This window comes from Sycon ciliatum, chromosome 4 (genome assembly GCF_964019385.1).
Source record: "Sycon ciliatum chromosome 4, ocSycCili1.1, whole genome shotgun sequence".
Classification (NCBI taxonomy): Eukaryota; Metazoa; Porifera; class Calcarea; order Leucosolenida; family Sycettidae; genus Sycon; species Sycon ciliatum.
This window is the reverse complement of record NC_088646.1, coordinates 1,549,417-1,568,168: the sequence shown is the minus strand read 5'-3', so window position 1 is coordinate 1,568,168 and position 18,752 is coordinate 1,549,417. Positions and strand designations below refer to the sequence as shown.

The window sequence follows — 18,752 nt, the reverse complement described above, 5'->3', positions numbered from 1 at the left end:
GGGGTCAGTCACCATCGAACCATTGGAAGCTAATAACGGTGGTATGTCTTGACGTGTACTAGTTGTCCTTTGAGTGCGAACAAAGGTATACAGGTTAGGCCTGGAAGAGGGGTGAGATAGGGTGGTAGTGAGCGAACGTAAATATGCCCGATACTTAGAACGTGACAATGACTTCACCAGATTGCGCTGTTTTTTTGTATAAAGAAATATTAGCATAGGTGGAGTACTTCTTACTTAAGCTATAGTAGTCGTATTTGAGTTTAATTGCACCTTGGAGATCTTTGTCGAGCCAAGGGATCTTGGGGTTACGGCTGGACTGACGAGGGTGGTGGCTGCCATGTTTGGGTGTAGCGGGTCTTGCTCCGTATTGTGGCACATAGAAGGAGAGCACGTCATCAAGAACTGTGGTGAACTTCTCCACAGCTTCATCAACAGTAGTGGAGGTGAATAAAAGATGCCAGTCACAGGCAAAAAGTGCAGAGTTGATGATTGACCAAGTGGAGGGTGTAACCTTGCGGAAGGCATGTCGCGGAGGGGTAGGAGTCTGAGAGCAGTTGTAAGAGGTGTTAGCAGTGGCAATGTTGTAGGCTAGCGTTGTAATGACTTGCAAATGATCCGATGCAGCAAGCGGGGCAGCATCGTCAACAGAGCGTACAGAGAGGGGGCGGTTCGTAGCAAGCAAGTCCAGACAGGACAGTCTTCCATTCGGAGCGACACGGGTGGGGAAATTGACAAGCTGCTGGAGGCCAAAGCTAGAGAACACGTGTGATAGCTCCGTACCAGCACGCGATGTGGTGTCACCACTCCACCAGTCAGAATTGTGGGCATTGTAGTCACCGGTAAGAAAAACATCAAATAAAGAGAGGTCCAAGGAACACAGCGTGTCGGTAAGTATGTCGCAAAAGGAGGTGATATCAAGAAGGGATTGTGAAGGGGGGCGGTAATGACAGCAAATGAGTAGCGGATTGGCCCGGAGACCTGCCGGTGCACCAAGCTCAAGCCATAAGGCCTCGCTTTGGGGAGAATCAAGGTCATGGCGACGGGTGCAATGTGGAAATGTCCCATCACGTATGAGAATGGCCACGCCACCATATCCACGTAGGTTTGATCTCAGGTTCTTATGTGTAGATCTGTCTTTACGGAAGCATGTGTAGCCTGGAACACTGAATGAAAGTGACGGGCTTAGCCAGGTTTCTGTTAAACATATTATGGTGGGCTTGTTGACCTGACATATTGCGTACAATTCCGGAAGTTTGTTTGTTACAGAGCGACAGTTGATAGTTACAATGTTAATAGAATGTGCGTGGTCCGGGAGAAACGGGAAAGCATGAGCGCTCAACGGGGTGAAGACCGACATTAGTTTGTGGTAGGGGGCGTCGTGGAGCTGCTGTTGATTAGGAGTTTTAGTAGTTTGTCGTCCAGAATCAGGAAGGAATGGTGGTGCAAGTGGAACATGACCACTAGATATAGAAGAATATGTAACGCAATGAGGGGAAGGGTGTGATGAACTTGCGTGGGGCACAAAGGGTTGGGCAAGAGGATTTAGCTGTTGGCTAGGTGACCGAGGACCCATCACTTGCTAGCGGAGTCGGCATAGCGCCATTTGCGGACGGTGTGCGCAATGGTGTCGGGCCAGAATTCCTTGTCAAGCAACGTTTGCTCAAACTCTTCCGCGACAGAAACGCGTGCATAGCAGGTACCAAAGTATTGGGTTTCGGCAATTGTGCATGCGTATACATCAACGCCCCTATCAGCGCACCAGGTGACAATGGACTGTGCCTTACTTCCAGGGCTAACATTCCCCACAAAGAAGGCACATCGCTTGGGAAGATGTGTGCCAGTGAGTGTGTTGGGGTTGGGGTTTTCTGTGGCCATTTTCCTGTAGACAGACACAACTTTGGATTTTGTTGCCCGGGCAATGGGATCGCTGTGGGCCGCTGATTTATTGCTCCTTCGCCGCTGTTCTTGCCAGTTGTTCTGATGGGGATCGCCTTCTGTGCTCCCAGCAGCACCCTGAGTACATGTGGGCTGTACTGGTGCACCACCGGCGCCTGCTGTTGTAAGTGCGCCCCCAGTTGTTGCATTTCTACCAGTGTGTACGGGTATGTTCCTGCGTTCCATGTGGTTGGTGTTAGGTACGGTGGCCCTGCTAGTGCTAGTTGACCTGCTGTGTAGAGTGCGTGCATCCTCTTCTGGCTGTGTGCTATTCGTACTCACTGTACGAGTACAACGGGATTGCATGTCTGGAGTGTCGCAGTGTACGGGCTTGGATGAACCATTGTACTGCTGCTGGTGAAGCTGTTGCACTTCCCCCTTCAGCTCCGAAATTTCCAGCTTCAAGGACAAAATTATGCTATCCCTGTCCTCCCTCATGGAGGCAATCTCCCCCGCCAAGGCCTGGATAGTGTTAGCAAGGCTATCTAGCTTAGAGTCATTAATCCACGACGTACCGGTGTCAGTGACGGGCTTCCCTCCAACGCCGTGCTTCCGCAGTGCCTGCACCAGCTCTGGCCGGGCGAGGCTCGAAGGGGAGTCCAGGGACTTGCGTTCAGCGATGGCGATTAGTTCCTGGTACCCGATCAGGGCAAGATCAAGGTTCTGGTCCAGGGACATTCTTAGTTTCAGCAAGGACAAAGGTAGAAGGGTAAAACTGCTGCGGGGGGCTCCCGGAAAGCTGTTCCGAGGAGCACCAAAAACGTCAACCACCCCCTGAGATTCGAAAGTAGTTTTCTTGCCACTCCCCCTAGAGGAGGTCCCGGGTAGGGTGTAGAACCGTTTCAGAAGTGTGAAATGTAGCCTTTTGTAGGACGCGAAAGGTGTGAGTGTGGTCACAGTGGTGACAGAGACTTTGGTTTTCTGGGTTTGCATTTGTATTGCATTTTCACCCATTGTGTTTCTTTTGGCCATGAAAGAGGCTTCATGATTTTGGGCAGGTCTGGCTGTCGGTTGTGGATGCACACGGATCATCTTCAATCGAGAGAAATTATGACTGACGACATTTCTCACTTGACAACAGATGTTTAAACAATGCAGAAATCTTCTTGTTGTCTCCATCCTCATAGTCATCATGATACTCTTCATCACTATTGTCAGCATTAATGTCCTCATCCATGAGATGGCATTCGATGATCGATGAGATGTTATCACTGTCCTCATCGTCCTTCTCGCCATCTCCGCTTGCTCCACCCCCCCCCCCCTTCCTCATACCGCTTCACCTGTCTGCTCTCAGCCATCCGTCTCGCTCCAGTCCTTGTCCGGTGCCCATTGCCTGTGACAGGATCCTGCGTTTCCCGATTGTTTGATATTTGTCTGTTGGTGTTGCTGCCGTATTTCGGCGCCGTAGATCTTCGCCACCTCTTCTAGATGGTGGTACTGCATCCTCCGCCTCGCTTGTCCTGTCCCTTCACGGCGGTCCTCGAGATCTCTTCTTCACCGCTGTTTGGATTTGGGTGACAATCGCTGTGAGAGAGGTGCCTGTGATGTTTTCGTTGGAGGCTAATTTCGTGGCAGTTGTCTGCGAGGCTCCTGCTGAGTTCAAGGGGACATGGGACTTGGGAAAGTGTAACGTTAGGTGTAGGACGTGGACTTGTGGTCTGCCTCTTCTCGGTCGCATGGCTTTGGCAGAATGAGAAAGCAACCACAAAGGAACGTGCTGTATGATTCTGGCCGTACGCAGACCATAACAACGTGCTGTACTTGTAGATTGTAGTTTCTCAACTAGTTACCTTTATAGTCATGGTCTCTTGATTACTTTCATCACTCCCTGCAGTATATTGATAACAAGGGACCGAAAACATTCAATACAGACACGGTAATTGGGTCTTCTTGGATGGTCGTGTATTATTGCATTGAACACATTGCACTGTAGATCTACACTGGATTCTTGGAGCCATATTATTAGTAATGGAATATTGATAAACTATGGTTTATGACCACTAATACCGCACTGTGTTCTGCTTACAACGGTGAATTCGAAGAGACCCGGCTTGCTTGGAGAGCTCGAGAAGTTGTGCCTTTGAGGCCCTCAACATGTCATACATTCACCATCGATATTATTTTTTTCAAACGCACACGAACACACACACATGCACATCCACACACGCACAAAAGAAAAAGAAAACGCCCAGCTTCAGCCACGAGGCATATGTATGACAGATTTGAGAAATATTGCTCAGTTTGAGGGGATCAGGCAATAACCTGGGATTGCCACGTCGTGATGTGAAATCGTGCAAGTAAGTTACTACCATCCACAGTGTCTTCTAAGCGCATACACAATGATGACAGTGCAGTCATACTGTGCATCACACTTCACATGCTGAGATTCCCACTCGCGCACGCTACTCTCTCTCTCTCTCTCTCTCTCTCTCTCTCTCTCTCTCTCTCTCTCTCTCTCTCTCTCTCTCTCTCTCTCTCTCTCTCTCTCTCTCTCTATCTATCTATCTATCTATCTATCTATCTTTCTCTCTCTTTCTCTCTCTCTCTCTCTCTCTCTCTCTCTCTCTCTCTCTCTCTCTCTCTCTCGCGCGCGCGCGACTTCTAGCTGCTAGTCCTGGATCTCTCGGCTTCTACACCTCCATTCTCGCACAACTTTTAAATGTCGACGTCTGTCCCTCCTCTGTGCCCTTGGAAATAGCACGGCGTGACGCAGGAGCTAGTCAGGACAGTTTCTCTGTGACTTGCCATTGGTTATGTCACCACATGAAAGGAAAGGAAGTGTATTCCAGCACAGCCAAGACGTGCTACCTGCTCACACGTATTTGCAGCAAGAGTCTGAGCCATTAACCACTTACCCTGAGCAACGTTTTGTCCCTCTCTCATTCCCCTGTCCGGTGCTGTTGTAGATAACCGAGTCAATGCGTTCAGTGGCAGGACCAGTAGCAGACAGTGAAGACACGATCACCTACATGTATTATTAATTTAGCGCAATGGTGACTGTTAGTTACATTTGGTATACCCACACATACCCACACATACATACAAGCCTAATGTCGGTGATGTGTATGGTCGCTGGTACTGCCTGTGCCTAGATACTGTAGATCTACCGGGTCTGAATACTTGGTGGCCTTTTCTACCCGTTTATTGACCTGTATGGTCGACACTTTTCGACTTTTTCCAGTTCTGCCTAACATCAAGAGTAAGTTAGTGTGTAACACCAAGAGTATGTACCCTTGATAACACGTACACGTAGCTGATTTAGGCCACCTACACTGACATTATCGCTGCCTCCGATTTGACAACGTTGCCACGCCGAGTGCTCCTGACCGATTTGGAACCCTTTCAGTCTTTTCTCGCTTCAAGCCGGGGACGGACACCCGACTAATGCAGCGACTACAGTACATCCTTGCCACAGCTACATGTACATCGCGTATGCTGCAGTTTTGATGATGTTGTTGCTGCTGCTGCACTGTGGTTTGTCAGCCTCTGGCTCTCCTGTCTCCAACTACTTGTATTGCTACTCCTTGGGTGATGCCTATAACAGTACCATCAAGATTATAAGCTCCCTGGCCGGGAGCTTGTACTTGGTCCTATCTGTTTGAAGGACATGCTAGTGCACGCTGTGCACCGCAACTCCTTGGGCAAGCGACGTGAGTAACTGGTCGCCCTGGCTGCAGGACAAGACTTACTTAGTTAGCAACCGACTCTTTACAACTTGAAACATAGAAGATATTGCACAGTATCATTACATGGCATTACATTGCACAGTGTCATTTGCATGTACAGTAAAACCTGTCACTCAGTGTCAGGGCGACCACCTGTCCAAGAAGACCACTGAAACCAGGATCAAGGGATGCGATTTCCAGTCAAATGACCCTGGATAAGGAGACCACCTGGTACCGGAGACCACATTTTGAAGGTCCCTTGACCGGTCGTCTTAGACAGGTTTCATTGTACTAGTATACGTGTCATGCAGTACACATGCACATACACATACACATACAATGACACAAGCTGGTCATAACTTAACTAACCCGTAACCGGTGCATGTATGCATAATAATAATTATTATACAACTACATTGTACATGACATGCATGTTGCTACTCGTACCCCGTCTGCTACTACTACATGCAGGCGCGTGCTCGGCGATGGGCACGGGGGGCACGTGCACCCCCCAAAAATTTTCAATCTGGGTAATTGCAATTGTAATGTATGCAAATATGCTCTAAAATTCAAGAAAGGTTGCAAACAAATTGCAGAAAATTGCCGGGGGGGGGGCTCCCCTCGGCTCCCGTGCACCCCCCTAGTTGGGGGGCCGAGCACGCCCCTGACTACATGTAGTACCAAGAGTACATAAACCGTTTATGTACACTTGCTAGTACTAGACTGTGCTAGGAGTCAAAAGACCTCCCGCACCGTGCACTGTGACCATACACTATGCATTGACTATCGCATAGTGCACAGTGTGTAGATACCACTAGTACTAGTAGTAGCGAAAGCTGTTGGACTTGCAGTGCAGGGTTGGTTTGCTGACAGAGTGACTCAGTCAACACTTCACCAGCAGGCCGGCAGTATGGGACCCAACTGCCGTTTCCCACCGATTACACACGGCAGCGATAAGGCGCCGGCAGAACACGGAAGACAAGCCAAGAGACGGTGAGGAATGCGGACCCACCTACTTGCCGTGGCCTGGTACTGATGTAGCCAATCTGGCACAACTAATACAACTCATATGGGCACAGCGTACAGTCCTTCCTCACATCTCTGCACGATGGCATTTGGCTGGGGTAAACAACCTTTTTTGTTTGTTGAAAAGCTGCTGTGCTGTGTTTATATTACGACTCCCTGTCTATGACTCTATGAGGCTATGTTTAAATACTACACTTCCGATATTATGCACATGACCAGAGAGTAGTAAAATACTACTCCCTGCATATGACCATGCTGGGTAGGGGTGGGGAGTCGGGGGAGTCGGGGTCCTGGCACCTGGTTCGTTGGTTACGTAAGTCGTTGTTGGCTCCAGGTCTATGCTAGCTAGCAGTTCCCTTCACCACGATGGCTCAACCTGTCTCAAAGGCAGGCAGCTACAACCTACACTGCGAGATGTGACAGCGGAGCATTGAACTACAATGTAGCCGTGTACATACATGATGTAGACTGTTACCGAATCTAAGCTATCCGACGATGCCTCCATTACTGTGTGACGTAGCAGCAGGCTGCCACCCTGCAAGCCTAGCTCTACTACACATGACAGGCTCTAGCCTAGGCTATCGGGAGGCGTTGCCATTTCAGCGATATAAATTCTTGCGGCTTCAATCCAAAGCCAGAGGTTGCCGAAGGCTTTCGAAGAGATCAGCATCGACGACTGTGATAAGTACTGCGAAGAGAGCCTGACTAGCACAAGTTTACATTCGTGCTGTTTGGACCAAGGTGCAGGTTTATTGCGCAGGCAAACCATCTCTACGTTTTCCTTCTGAGTGGAAACGGCCATCGCCATTCCGGATAGAGTAGCCATTGACTGCTTCCCTTCAACTCTGCAGATCGCAGTTACCGCGTCATTGACTTGATTGATCTGTAACAGGTTAATACAGGTCTACGGCATTGCACTTCCTGTGTTCTCGTGTTCCCGTGTTCCTGTGTTCCTGTGTTCCTGTTCGCTTCTCAGTTCCTAACTTAACCCGGAATCACGAACTAGTCATGGTTCACGCTCAGCGGTTGTTCTGGTGTGCCACGGGTCTGGCTGTACTGCTTGCTGCCATTCTAAGCCAGGAGCAGCACGGTGCTAGTGCGCAGGACTTCGGTACCGTCAGACCACCAGGAGAGGAAGGCGGTAGTGGCGCTTCTGGTGCAAGTAGTTCAGATAGTCTGGATAGTGTGAGTTCAGTGGAGGCTGAAAGCTTGGACAGCTTGTTCAGCGAGGACGACAGAAAACGGAGATGACGATAATTATGGTCCTGTTGATCAATCCGCCTCACTTGCACAATTCCCTACTGACCAGTACATGTACATGTATCGTTTGGGGCTTTTCCTGTGGACAATACTAGCTACTCGTGGAGATATTGAGCTGCAGAGACAATTGTGGTATTTCCTGCGAGTCTTATTGTATTGTATTTTGTATTATTTTACTTGGGCATTCCCAACAGACCCTAAGGTCTGCTTACAGTCTTATAAGGATGAAACAATAAGAGGACAGAGAAAGTGTTCTAACTCCCGAGTTTCACGCACTAAGCGATCATCAGAAAACAGTTTTGTTTTGTCTTATGAGGATGTGTTGGTCATAACATTGTCTGTTTACAATTTTCACACTATATTATTGCGCATGTGATACTTGAGCACTTCGCAGAACTCACACTCACCACGGCACACTCACATCATTATGATCTCTCCTGCCAAGACTGGATGATACACACAACCTTGATCTATTTTTCTAACCTGGAATCTTGTATTGGTGTTAAGAAGCTCGAGCTAATACAAATCCACTGTACGCAATTATTCAGTGTTCTTTGGTGAGTGATGAAGTGTCTGTGTCTCACTGCGGGCGCGTGTATGTGCGTGTGTATGTGTGTGTTGATCACAAAGAGCACTAAACGTATCACATTTTGCTTGAGTCACGGGTACTGCCTTCCCTGAGTAGCCCTTGGCGACAATGCCGGCAGAAACATTTGCAGAATTTGGTACATTTGCTGGTATGTTTCATGCATGCTTGGTATGAGGATTAAGAAATGCAGCAGAATTCAAGGAAGTGCCTTCCATAAGATTGGCATAGTTCTGCCAATTTCACTGCATTTCGAGCAGAATTTGCCAATTTCTCGAGCATTATCCGCCACGGGCTATCCCGGGGTCGTTACTTTCCACACACACGTCACACTTTCCGCTTTCCAGGAAACCAAAGACCATGAAACTTACTTGGAGACTAATGATGGGTGGAATGACTGAATGCGGCTCTCAACATAGGTGACATTTCGGCTGGGACTGACAACAACGGCCACGAGTTGCTGTGGATTGACAAACTAACTTGGTGAAGCCACAGTATACAATATAGCCAAACTGTTCCAATAGCTAGAGCGCTAGGGAGAAGTCGCGCATGCGTTAATTTCCTTGCATGGCAGCCGGTGTAGGGGATCGAACGGCTTGGCAGCCATCCTGTCTTGAAGTGCACAACAGTGGAAGCAAGGAGTCGTATACTTACTTCCCTACCGGTACACGTATAATTATTATTTTACTGCCCTGCTTGCATAGAGAAGTTTATGTTGCTGGATGTCATTGTTTCCGCAAGATGTGCTGGTTACTAATACTCCTTCTTACCATGTACATGTACATGTACTGTATAGCATTAAAAAAAACAGAGAGGTTCCAGCATCATGCATAATATATAGCATACAATGTAATAGTGTGTGATGTAGTCCGGTCGGAGCGTCACGTACTGTAGCTACATGCATATGTAGCACGTGACAAAGCTGAAGCCTATTCTTCGTGGCAAGGCGCATACCTATTCCTATACAATGTAGTTCTATTATGCAAACACTTGCAGCAAGCTAGCCGCAAGTTAACACGGCATGCCATACCCGTACGTATACTTCCGTGGTCTTTGAATGAACGTTCTCGATGTTGTACTTAAAATAGGAGATCAGCGTCGGTCATCGCGTTACTACAGAATATTGGACGGAAACTCATCTCTTTAAATTAAAAGTCCCTGATAACCAACACTGAACAGTTTTCCTAAGAAGTAAGATCTACCGATTGAAACATCGAAAGACATTCACCCCGATCCTACCATGTGTTCATACATGTAGTGCTTTTGAAAACAGAGCGTACCAGATGTGACCAATCTACACAGGCTACAGTTTGCTAGACATGAGAGCAAACAGTAGTCCAAGGCGTGCGAACTGCACCATCATGTCAACCATAACAATGCAGCAACAAGCCATACTCGAATATTCAGTTTGAGCGTTCTCTATTCTTCTCTATTGATGGTCTCGATACACTCTGCAGACCGCTAGAACTTAGTTGCATCGTGGAGCAGATGTGTAAACGGCATATCATGCTGTTGCTTTTCTAGGCGAGCGGCGATGAAATGGAACAACCGGTGTGCGGAAGAACGGCTCGCCCAAAATGTATGCATACTGAACCACGAATGCATGCACGCTGAACTATTCCTAGGCGGGAGGCATCAACAGCTGACCTTCCCACAATTATGTAGTGGAGATTGCAGCCTGGTATACCATTACGCGCTGTGAATTCGTTAATAACAACGTCCACCGAAGGACGACCCTCTGCGAGCAAAGCACAGTTATCGTCAGGAAGGGGAAACCGGTCGGGTAATCTGAAGAGCCCGTAGAACAGCTCTTGATCAAAGATTGTATCACGCCAGAACAATGTCAACAGCACCATCTACTCACATCCTTCGTCTATCATGGCTGAATTCACCGTAAACCTCTAGCTCCCACCCGATGATAACCCCAGCGAATAGCTACAGCATCATATCATGCCAACTCCTCGCAACCACCATGCTAGCGCTAGCTTAGAAACGAGGGGCTGGGTCTTGAATAGTGAGCAGGGGTTGAGTCACCGAAGAACTCTTTTATCAATTGCAAACTGACCATTCGCATTCGATGTCATTAATTTTGTCATCGGGACTATATCTGTGTTCTTTGTCTTGTCAGCTAAGTCAGTTACCTTCTGGCGAGACCTTCGGCGACGTGACATTTGCCCAATAGACGTATTGGAAAGGAAATTACTACCTATATTACTAGCTATAAGTCCAGAGTAACGAGAAGAGCGATCGTGTGCCTCAGTCCTGTGTGTATATCCAGTAGAAGAACGTGTGGACAATTCCCTACTGGCAAACCCTGACCTAAAGTACTGCTTTCCATCAGAGGAGGCACTATTCCCTCTATTCGTATCAGCCTCGGATTCTCCAGCTCCTCAGCATCATCATCATGCTTGCCAGTAAGGTCACGTGGTGTGTGCCATTGCTGCTAGCAGTGCTACTGGGTCAGCTATACATGACACGTAAGGTTCATGCTCAGCCTGATTTCGGCGCGGTGACGGTGGAGTCGGACACAGCAGCTCCGGCGACGACGTCAATGGAGACGACGCCAACAGCTGCCGCGGAGACAACACAGGCAGGCATGCCGGCGGTGGAGACGACACCCATGCGTCAACCAGCACGTCCTTCCATGGCGAACGTTGCTGCTGCTGCTGCTGCCGCCGCCAGTGGATCATCGAGTAACGGTGAAAGCATGTCGTCTGAGTCCGACTCACTGTCTGATGAGCGGCAGTAAGTATTGCAACACTGTCGTATATTTATGTTATCATACTGTGCCAAACGGATTGTCGAGTCAGTGAACAGACGCGGACAGTTTCCGGAAGAGGTGGCTGCCCCACTGTTGACACCCTCCTCGTCCCATGATGAACACAACTACAATACATATGTAGTATTACTTCTTGCGTGTGTGTGTATGTGTGTGTGTCGTGCGCGTGTGCGCGCGTGTGCGTGCGTAGGTATGTATGTATGTGTGCGTGTGTGCACGTGCGTGTGTCTGTGTGTGCGTGTGTGTGTGTGCGCGCGCGCTCGGCCTGATAAGTGATATAATTACAAGTACATGTACACTGAATACTCGATGATGGCTATTTCCACTTGATCCTTAGACAGTGTACACTACCAGAACAGTGCAGTGCAGTGCAGCTTTCTGGACGTGATCATGACAATAATTATGACATTGAATCTGATCACATGATCACATAATCTCAAGCCTTGCAGTATTATAGTACATGTATTGTCAGCTACGTAGGTTTTCCATAGCTCACTGGATTGATATCTGTTCGTTACTACCAACCCTCCGTTTTCTTTTCCTTCTTTCTCCTATCTCTACGTTTCCACAATAGCCTTTAAAAAATTCCATTCACAGTGGGTCCAGTCACTCCAATGTTATTAGGCATTATGCCTGTTTTGATTTCCACTATAAATAAAGTACAACAACAAAATTACGAACTTAGAAACACCGTGTATTGAGCAGGGAGTGGTGCTTTCTTGCAGGTTTGCCGAGTGGAAGGTGCGACGTGCTCCTCGTGTGCTCCGGATGGCAGTCGTGAGTCAGTCAAGTGTCAAGTTCGGCAAGAAGCGTGTGTTCCTAGTTGGAACAATCAACTTCATAACAACAAAATTATTATTCACACTTGCCACGTGATCGTTGCCACGGTTTGAGCCAATCAGAGCGCTCACAGGCAGGGCATGAACCTCTGATCATGCCCTGCCATTCAGGCCCTTGGGCTTGAAAAGTTGAATGGCACCGTAGGAGAACATGAATGATCACGTGATGAGTATACTCGCATGTGGAGAGACTTACCTGATCGAGGTGGAACAACTCAAGAGAGAAAGAAAAAGCCTGATATCATGCGGTGGCATTTCAGGCCCTTGACCAATCAGCACGTCCCGAGAGCGTGTGGAGGTGAAACTGAACACGCCGCCATGAAGGTATAAAAGGAACAAACCTATAGGGGGGACGTGGAGGATTCAGCTTCTGAGTTTCAGGTTGGTACGCTCGAGGGCTTTGTTGATTCAGGCCCGAGAGCGGCCCAAGGCCGAAGGCCGCGGGCCGCTCGAGGGCCTGAATCAACAAAGCCCGAGAGCGTACCAACCTGAAACTTCACCTTGCTTGAGATGAAACTTTACCTTGCTTGAGTTGAAACTTCACCTTGCTTGACATGAAACTTCAGAACGAAACTTCACCTTGCTTGACATGAAACTTCAGAACGAAACTTCACCTTGCTTGACATGAAACTTCAGAACGAAACTTCACAACGAAACTTCAGCCGGAGCGCACGGAGGTGGAACTTCAGCTTGTGAGTTTCTGCCATTGTTGTGCAACGAGTGCCATAAAGGACTTGAGAACTTGGGCAGGCAGGCACTCGGTGTTTCTAGTTGATGTATTTCAAGTAGTTCGATTTATGCAGATTAGTGCAGTACAGTGGCTTTGTTTGCGCTGCTAGGTGCGTTGTAGGTGCACTTGCACGTGCACGTTCTGCTGAGGAGAGCGTTCTGGCTTTCACTTGTGCTGTCGTGCGTGGGTGGCAGTGTGAAACACAATCAGACATGGATGTCAGGGCAGGTATGTTGATTCCGGCCCTCGAGCGGCCCGCGGCCTTCGGCCTTGGGCCGCTCTCGGGCCTGAATCAACGATACTGCCCTGACATGCATGTCTGATTCTATACTTATTATTATTATCAAATTTTTTGATAGGGCAATCCCCACAGGCCTTCTTACAGGGTACCCTAGAAATGAAAGTACTGAATTACGGAATAGATGCAGGGAAGAGCATAAGCGGACTGCAGCGGGGAGTGCATTCCAACAGTCGGAACCGATGAAAGAAACTGAAAAGAGACCGAAACGAAAAATCCATATTGAACAAAACTATGTTGTTCTGTTCATCTTGACGGACAATCACATAATCTTAGTCTAAGACGCTTGGTTCATAATAACTTCACATCCTTCATCTTTCTGCGAGAACCGGACCTACATGTACTTCTTGAAGTATGAGAACGCAATCATGCCTGTGCAATTGGTGAAGTAAAAATAAAAGTCAACAACAACAACATCATTATCAGTGGATGATAAGAAGCTCCAAATTGCTGGCGTTACGAATGGCTTCATGTGATAACTGCTAATTCTCATCTGCTCTGGAAATGTCTGATGCAATACGTAATGGCGTATATATGTACATGTACATCACGATTGACAATGTACATATTCGCCTAGTACATTATACTTGTGCATGACAATTGACATCCTTTGTTGTTGTTTTGAGGCTGTATATAGGCTCACAAAACCTGTGCATGGTTGACCGGCAAATAAAGAAAACAACAACTACAAGATGCATTATCCTGCAGTAGTAACAGTCTCAGTGACATTGTGCATGTAATGATCTCCTGTCTATTCTGTGAACAAGACTAGTCTTATTAATTTTGTAGTGCCGTCAACACTGCTTTGCGGTGGTGGATTTGTAGACTGTACAATGTTCCAGTAGCAGAATAACGTACCGGTAATACTGCTTCACAGAGGGCTGCGATACCTGTGACCTGATTGTCATCGCCACATCATGTAGCCCTGTGAAATAGCGATAGCGAAAGAATCATGAATGTTCACAAAATAAAAAATAAAAAGATATCTAAACTCGCAGTGTGCATTGTCAGCTGCTCATACTGCTCTTTTGATTGATTTTTTTGATTGATTTTTATTTCACGGATCCTCCAGAGGCAAAAATATGCCTATCGAAGGGAGTCTCCTAAGTATGGAAAATGAGAAAGTATGTTCGTAGGGGAGAAGAGGTAGAAGAGGTAGAAGATACATTAGAAAATAGAGTACAAAAAGAAGTAAATTCAGTACTTCGGGTAGTACATTGCATGCTAATCATAATGAGAATTAGAAAAGCAGCATTGCGGACTACTATAACTGACATATACACAAACTATTGAAACTATCATACATGTGGTTAGCCTAGATACAAAAGTCAGGAATACCTTTCAAAGAAAACATAGATTGCGAATGATACCGACGAACAGCAGTACTAAATTTCGCTGTTGTAGAGAGTGTAGTGGTGTCAGTTTACAGAGTGTAATGTATTGCCTTCAAGTACTAATGCTCTGGTGTTGCATTGCGTTACCTTAGTTATACATTGGCACCACACGTTATCATATACCACTCATATCATGTCACACCTATATCATGTCACACCTATATCATGTCACACCTATACGATTGGTATAATAGACTAGCAGAGCTACAGGGAGATCTCTCTCTCAGCCTGCACACCTAACTGTTGGTCACCACATTGGCGCAGTGAACAGGATTGTGGCCAGGCAGGATGGCAGCAGTCAAGGGTCGACCACCACGCGAATTTGTTGTGGACCCCTCTGCCAATATCGCAGCCGATTTCGACCTATGGCTAGAGGACTTCGAAGACTATCTCGATATCGCTAAGGTCGCAGACGCAGGGGAAAAGAAGAAACTGCTTCTAAACCTGGCAGGCCTATCTCTTCGCCGCATTGTGAAGGGTCTCCAGGTCGCAGAACCCTCTGGTGACCAGGACGCGTACCAAGTCTTGAAGGCCGCAATCCAATCGTACTTTCGCCCGTCGGTAAATGCAACTGCGGAGCGTCACAGATTCAGGAAACTCAGGCAGCAGTCTGATGAGTCCGTCACCTCTTTCATGGGACGGCTCCGAGAAAAGGCGGCACTTTGCGAGTTTGACTCGACTGCAGTGGACTCGGTTGTGAATGGCCAGCTTCGGGACCATTTCATAGCCGGACTGCAGTGCCAGGAGGCACGCAAGCAGCTTCTAATGGAGTCAAGACTAACGCTAGCTGATGCTATCGCGAAAGCTGTCGCATTAGAAGCCTCAAAGGTTGACAATAGGCTGTTCAGTGAGGAAGCAGGAAGGACACTGGACATGCCTTCGGGAAGTGTGGCAGCCGTAGCACCGGATACGGCTGCGGTGAATATGGTGAAACACCGTCAGCACGGCAGATGCAAGGCTCACACGTGCAAGTACTGTGGCGGAACCCATCCACCAGGCAAGGACAATTGCCCGGCTGCGCGAGTTCGCTGCAGACACTGCTCAAAGGTCGGGCACTTTGAAGTCGTCTGCCTGTCCAAGAGCAAGGAAGTTAGAGCCCAGACTATTGGCGAGGAGGATGAAGCCAATGAAATTTGCGAGTCTGTGTATACCATGCACACTGATCAGAAACACTGGTTCACAGCAGCTCTGCAGGTGGATGGAAAATCATGTGAAGGCCTGCTCGATACTGGTACAACGAGAACAATTTTGACATCGGACATAGTGCAGCCTACTCGTCGCAGTGACCGAACTCTCCGTGCCTACAACGGGGGAGTTGTCAGCACACTGGGGATGGCAGACGTTACCCTATCATCTGCCAGTCGTAGCTGCACTGTGGCCTGTTTCATTGTACCAAAGGGCTCCCACCGAGTGCTATTTGGCCAGGATGTGATCAAGGAACTCGAGCTACTAGTGCCAACCCACCTGGTGGAGTCTGGAAATGTGGTCAGCGTTGCACCAGTCAGCATTACCGTCAAGCCAGATGCAGTGCCTGTCGCTCTGCCAGCTCGGCGTCCCCCTTTCAGCATCAAGGACGAGATAGAGACAGAACTTCAGCGGTTAGTCGATGCTGACATCATCGAGCCCGTGAAAGAGGCTGCGGCATGGGTTTCCCCAATCGTGCCAGTTCGCAAACCCAGTGGCAAACTGCGTTTGTGTATCGACTACAGGCAGCTGAATAAGAATGTTGTCCGAGAGCGACATGTCCTGCCAACCCTGGATGAGATAACAGCGCAGCTTGACGGAGCGCAGGTGTTCTCAGTCCTCGATGCAGAGTCGGGATTTCACCAAATTGAGCTTGACCAGGAGTCGCGTCCACTGACGACTTTCGCGGCCCATTGTGGGCTTTATCGCTTCAAGCGTCTGCCATTTGGTATTGCCAGCGCACCAGAAATGTTCCAGCGCGTGGTCTCGGATATTTTGGCAGGGCTCCCAGGAGTGATTGTCTACATTGACGACATTCTTGTGATTGGAAGCAGCCAGGAAGAGCATGACAGGCGTCTCGCAGCAGTCCGGCAGCGCCTGGAAGCAGCAAATCTCCGGCTCAATGCAGACAAATGCCAGTTGAGCAAGTCCAGCGTCAAGTACATTGGCCACTGGCTGTCGGGCACCGGTGTGGCTCCCGACGGTGACAAGCTGCAGGCCATTGCAGACATGGCTATGCCTAAGTCGCTTCAGGATGTGCAACGTTTCCTCGGAATGGTAACCTACCTCGGAAGATTCATTCCAGATATGTCGTCCATCTCCGAGCCGGTGAGACGGTTGGCAAAGCGTGTGCCCTTCATTGTGGATAGCGAATTCTGCAACGCGTTCAGCGACGCTAAGACGCAGCTGGTGCAGGCACTGGACCACCTGGCCTACTTTCGTTTGGACCCAAACGTTCCAACGGCCATAAGCTGTGACGCATCGCCTTGTGGCCTGGGAGCAATTCTATGGCAGCAGAATTCTAGTGGTCAATGGCTACCAGTGACATGTGCCAGCCGCACTCTCACAGAGGTAGAAACTCGATATTCGCAGATGGAGAGAGAGATGCTGGGTCGTGTTTGCGCTGCAACGCTTCCGGCAGTACGTGCTCGGGCGACACGTCGAGGTGCATACTGACCACCAACCCCTGATATCCATAGTGCAGAAGCCGTTTGATGATGTACCTCCCCGGCTACAGCGTTGGCTGGTGTCTCTCATGCCCTACACCTACAAGTTGGTGCACGTACCAGGAAAACAGCTCTTGTGCGTGGATGCTTTATCCAGGGCTCCACTACCTGGCCACGCCCCTTCGACTGCTGAGACAAAGTCTATGGCCGAGTTTGTTGGCATGGTGCTAGAGGCCTGTCCAGTAGACCTGGAGCAGGTTGCACAGGCCACGCAGGACGACTCTATTCTACATAGTATTCTGCAACGAGTGCTGACGTCCAGATGGGAGGCTGTGAGTGCAAGTGAAGAGGCATACTTCATCGTACGCGATCAGCTCTCAGCCTCAGAAGGTGTCGTGCTTTTCAACGCAAGAGTGGTCATCCCGGAAGCGCTTCGCACTGCAGTTATGGCGTTGGCACATGAGGGGCACCCAGGTCGAGCTGCATTCCTGGAATCTCTCCGACGTCGAGTTTGGTGGCCCGGTGTCACAAAAGATGCCACATTGTACGCCGAGCGCTGCTCGGAGTGCTATAGGAAACATAGCAACTCGCATCAGGAGCTTCTCCCTTCTGAGATTGAAGGTGTATGGGAGAAGCTCGCAGTAGACCTGGTGAATGTGGAAGGACATCAACTGCTTTCCATCATTGACTATGGCTCGCGCTACCCGGAGGTGATCCTACTGCAAAGCACGTCAACCACCAGCGTTGTGAGTGCATTAATGGAGACGTTCGCAAGGTTCGGCTTGCCAGCACAACTGGTCTCGGACAATGGTCCCCAGTTTGCTGGCAGAGAGATGGCAACGTTCCTCCAACGCCTAGGGATCCGTCACGTTAAATCGAGCCCACGCTACGCTCGGTCTAATGGCATGGTTGAGCGTTTTCATCGCTTACTGAAGGAGCGGATGGCAGGGCTTAAACCACATTTACCGTTCAGCCGACGCCTGCAGCAAGTATTGTTCGACGTCCGTAACAGCAACAACCGAATGATTGGGATGGCGCCAAATGAGGCGCTGTTCAGTAGATTGGTTCGCACGAGGCTCCCCGCGTCAATTACTCCGACGATTGTCAATCCGCCCCACCAAATCCAAGCCAAGGCAGACATGGCCACGCAGCATGACGCTCGCCGAGGAGTGCGAGCGCTTCCTTCAATGAAGCCGGGCACTAAAGTTATAGTGCAGGATGGTTACTGCAACCCAAGACAAACTTGGAAAGTCGTCGAGCAGTACGGACGACAGGTTGGAATCACGGATGGACGCAGAATACTCTTGCGGAATCGTGTTCACTTACGTGAAGTGGTCCGGCCGGGATGCCAGGTGCAGCCAGAGGTAACACTGCAGGAGCGACATCTGCGGCAGCCGAGCATTCCTCACCCAGATCGGCCACCTGCAAGTATGCCACAGACGAGACGACAGGAGGAGCCTAAGTCAACTGGACACCCTGTGCAGCCCGGTCCTGTTCATTCAGAAGCAGGTCCGACCGGAGTCGCCAGTGGAAGTACACCAGCCCCAGATGCATTACCAGCGCGACCGGATGACCCTCCGGAGAGTCAGCGTGCCAACCTGGGAAGCCGA

At 49.1% G+C, this 18,752-nt stretch overlaps 2 protein-coding genes across 2 annotated transcripts in view; both read left to right on the top strand.

Annotated features, from left to right (window-relative positions):
* The first annotated feature begins 14,800 nt into the window (after positions 1–14,800).
* On the top strand, positions 14,801–17,152 carry LOC135813343 (uncharacterized protein K02A2.6-like). The gene has a single exon (XM_065326443.1). It carries the CDS (start codon positions 14,801–14,803, stop codon positions 17,150–17,152), a length of 2,352 nt encoding a protein of 783 aa, XP_065182515.1.
* Positions 17,153–17,345: 193 nt separating this feature from the next.
* LOC135813342 (uncharacterized protein K02A2.6-like) overlaps positions 17,346–18,752 on the top strand; it is a 3,241-nt gene continuing 1,834 nt past the window's right edge. Inside the window, exon 1 of the mRNA XM_065326442.1 lies at positions 17,346–18,726. Coding sequence (XP_065182514.1) covers positions 17,346–18,726 — 1,381 coding nt within the window. The remainder of the gene's footprint in view (positions 18,727–18,752) is intronic.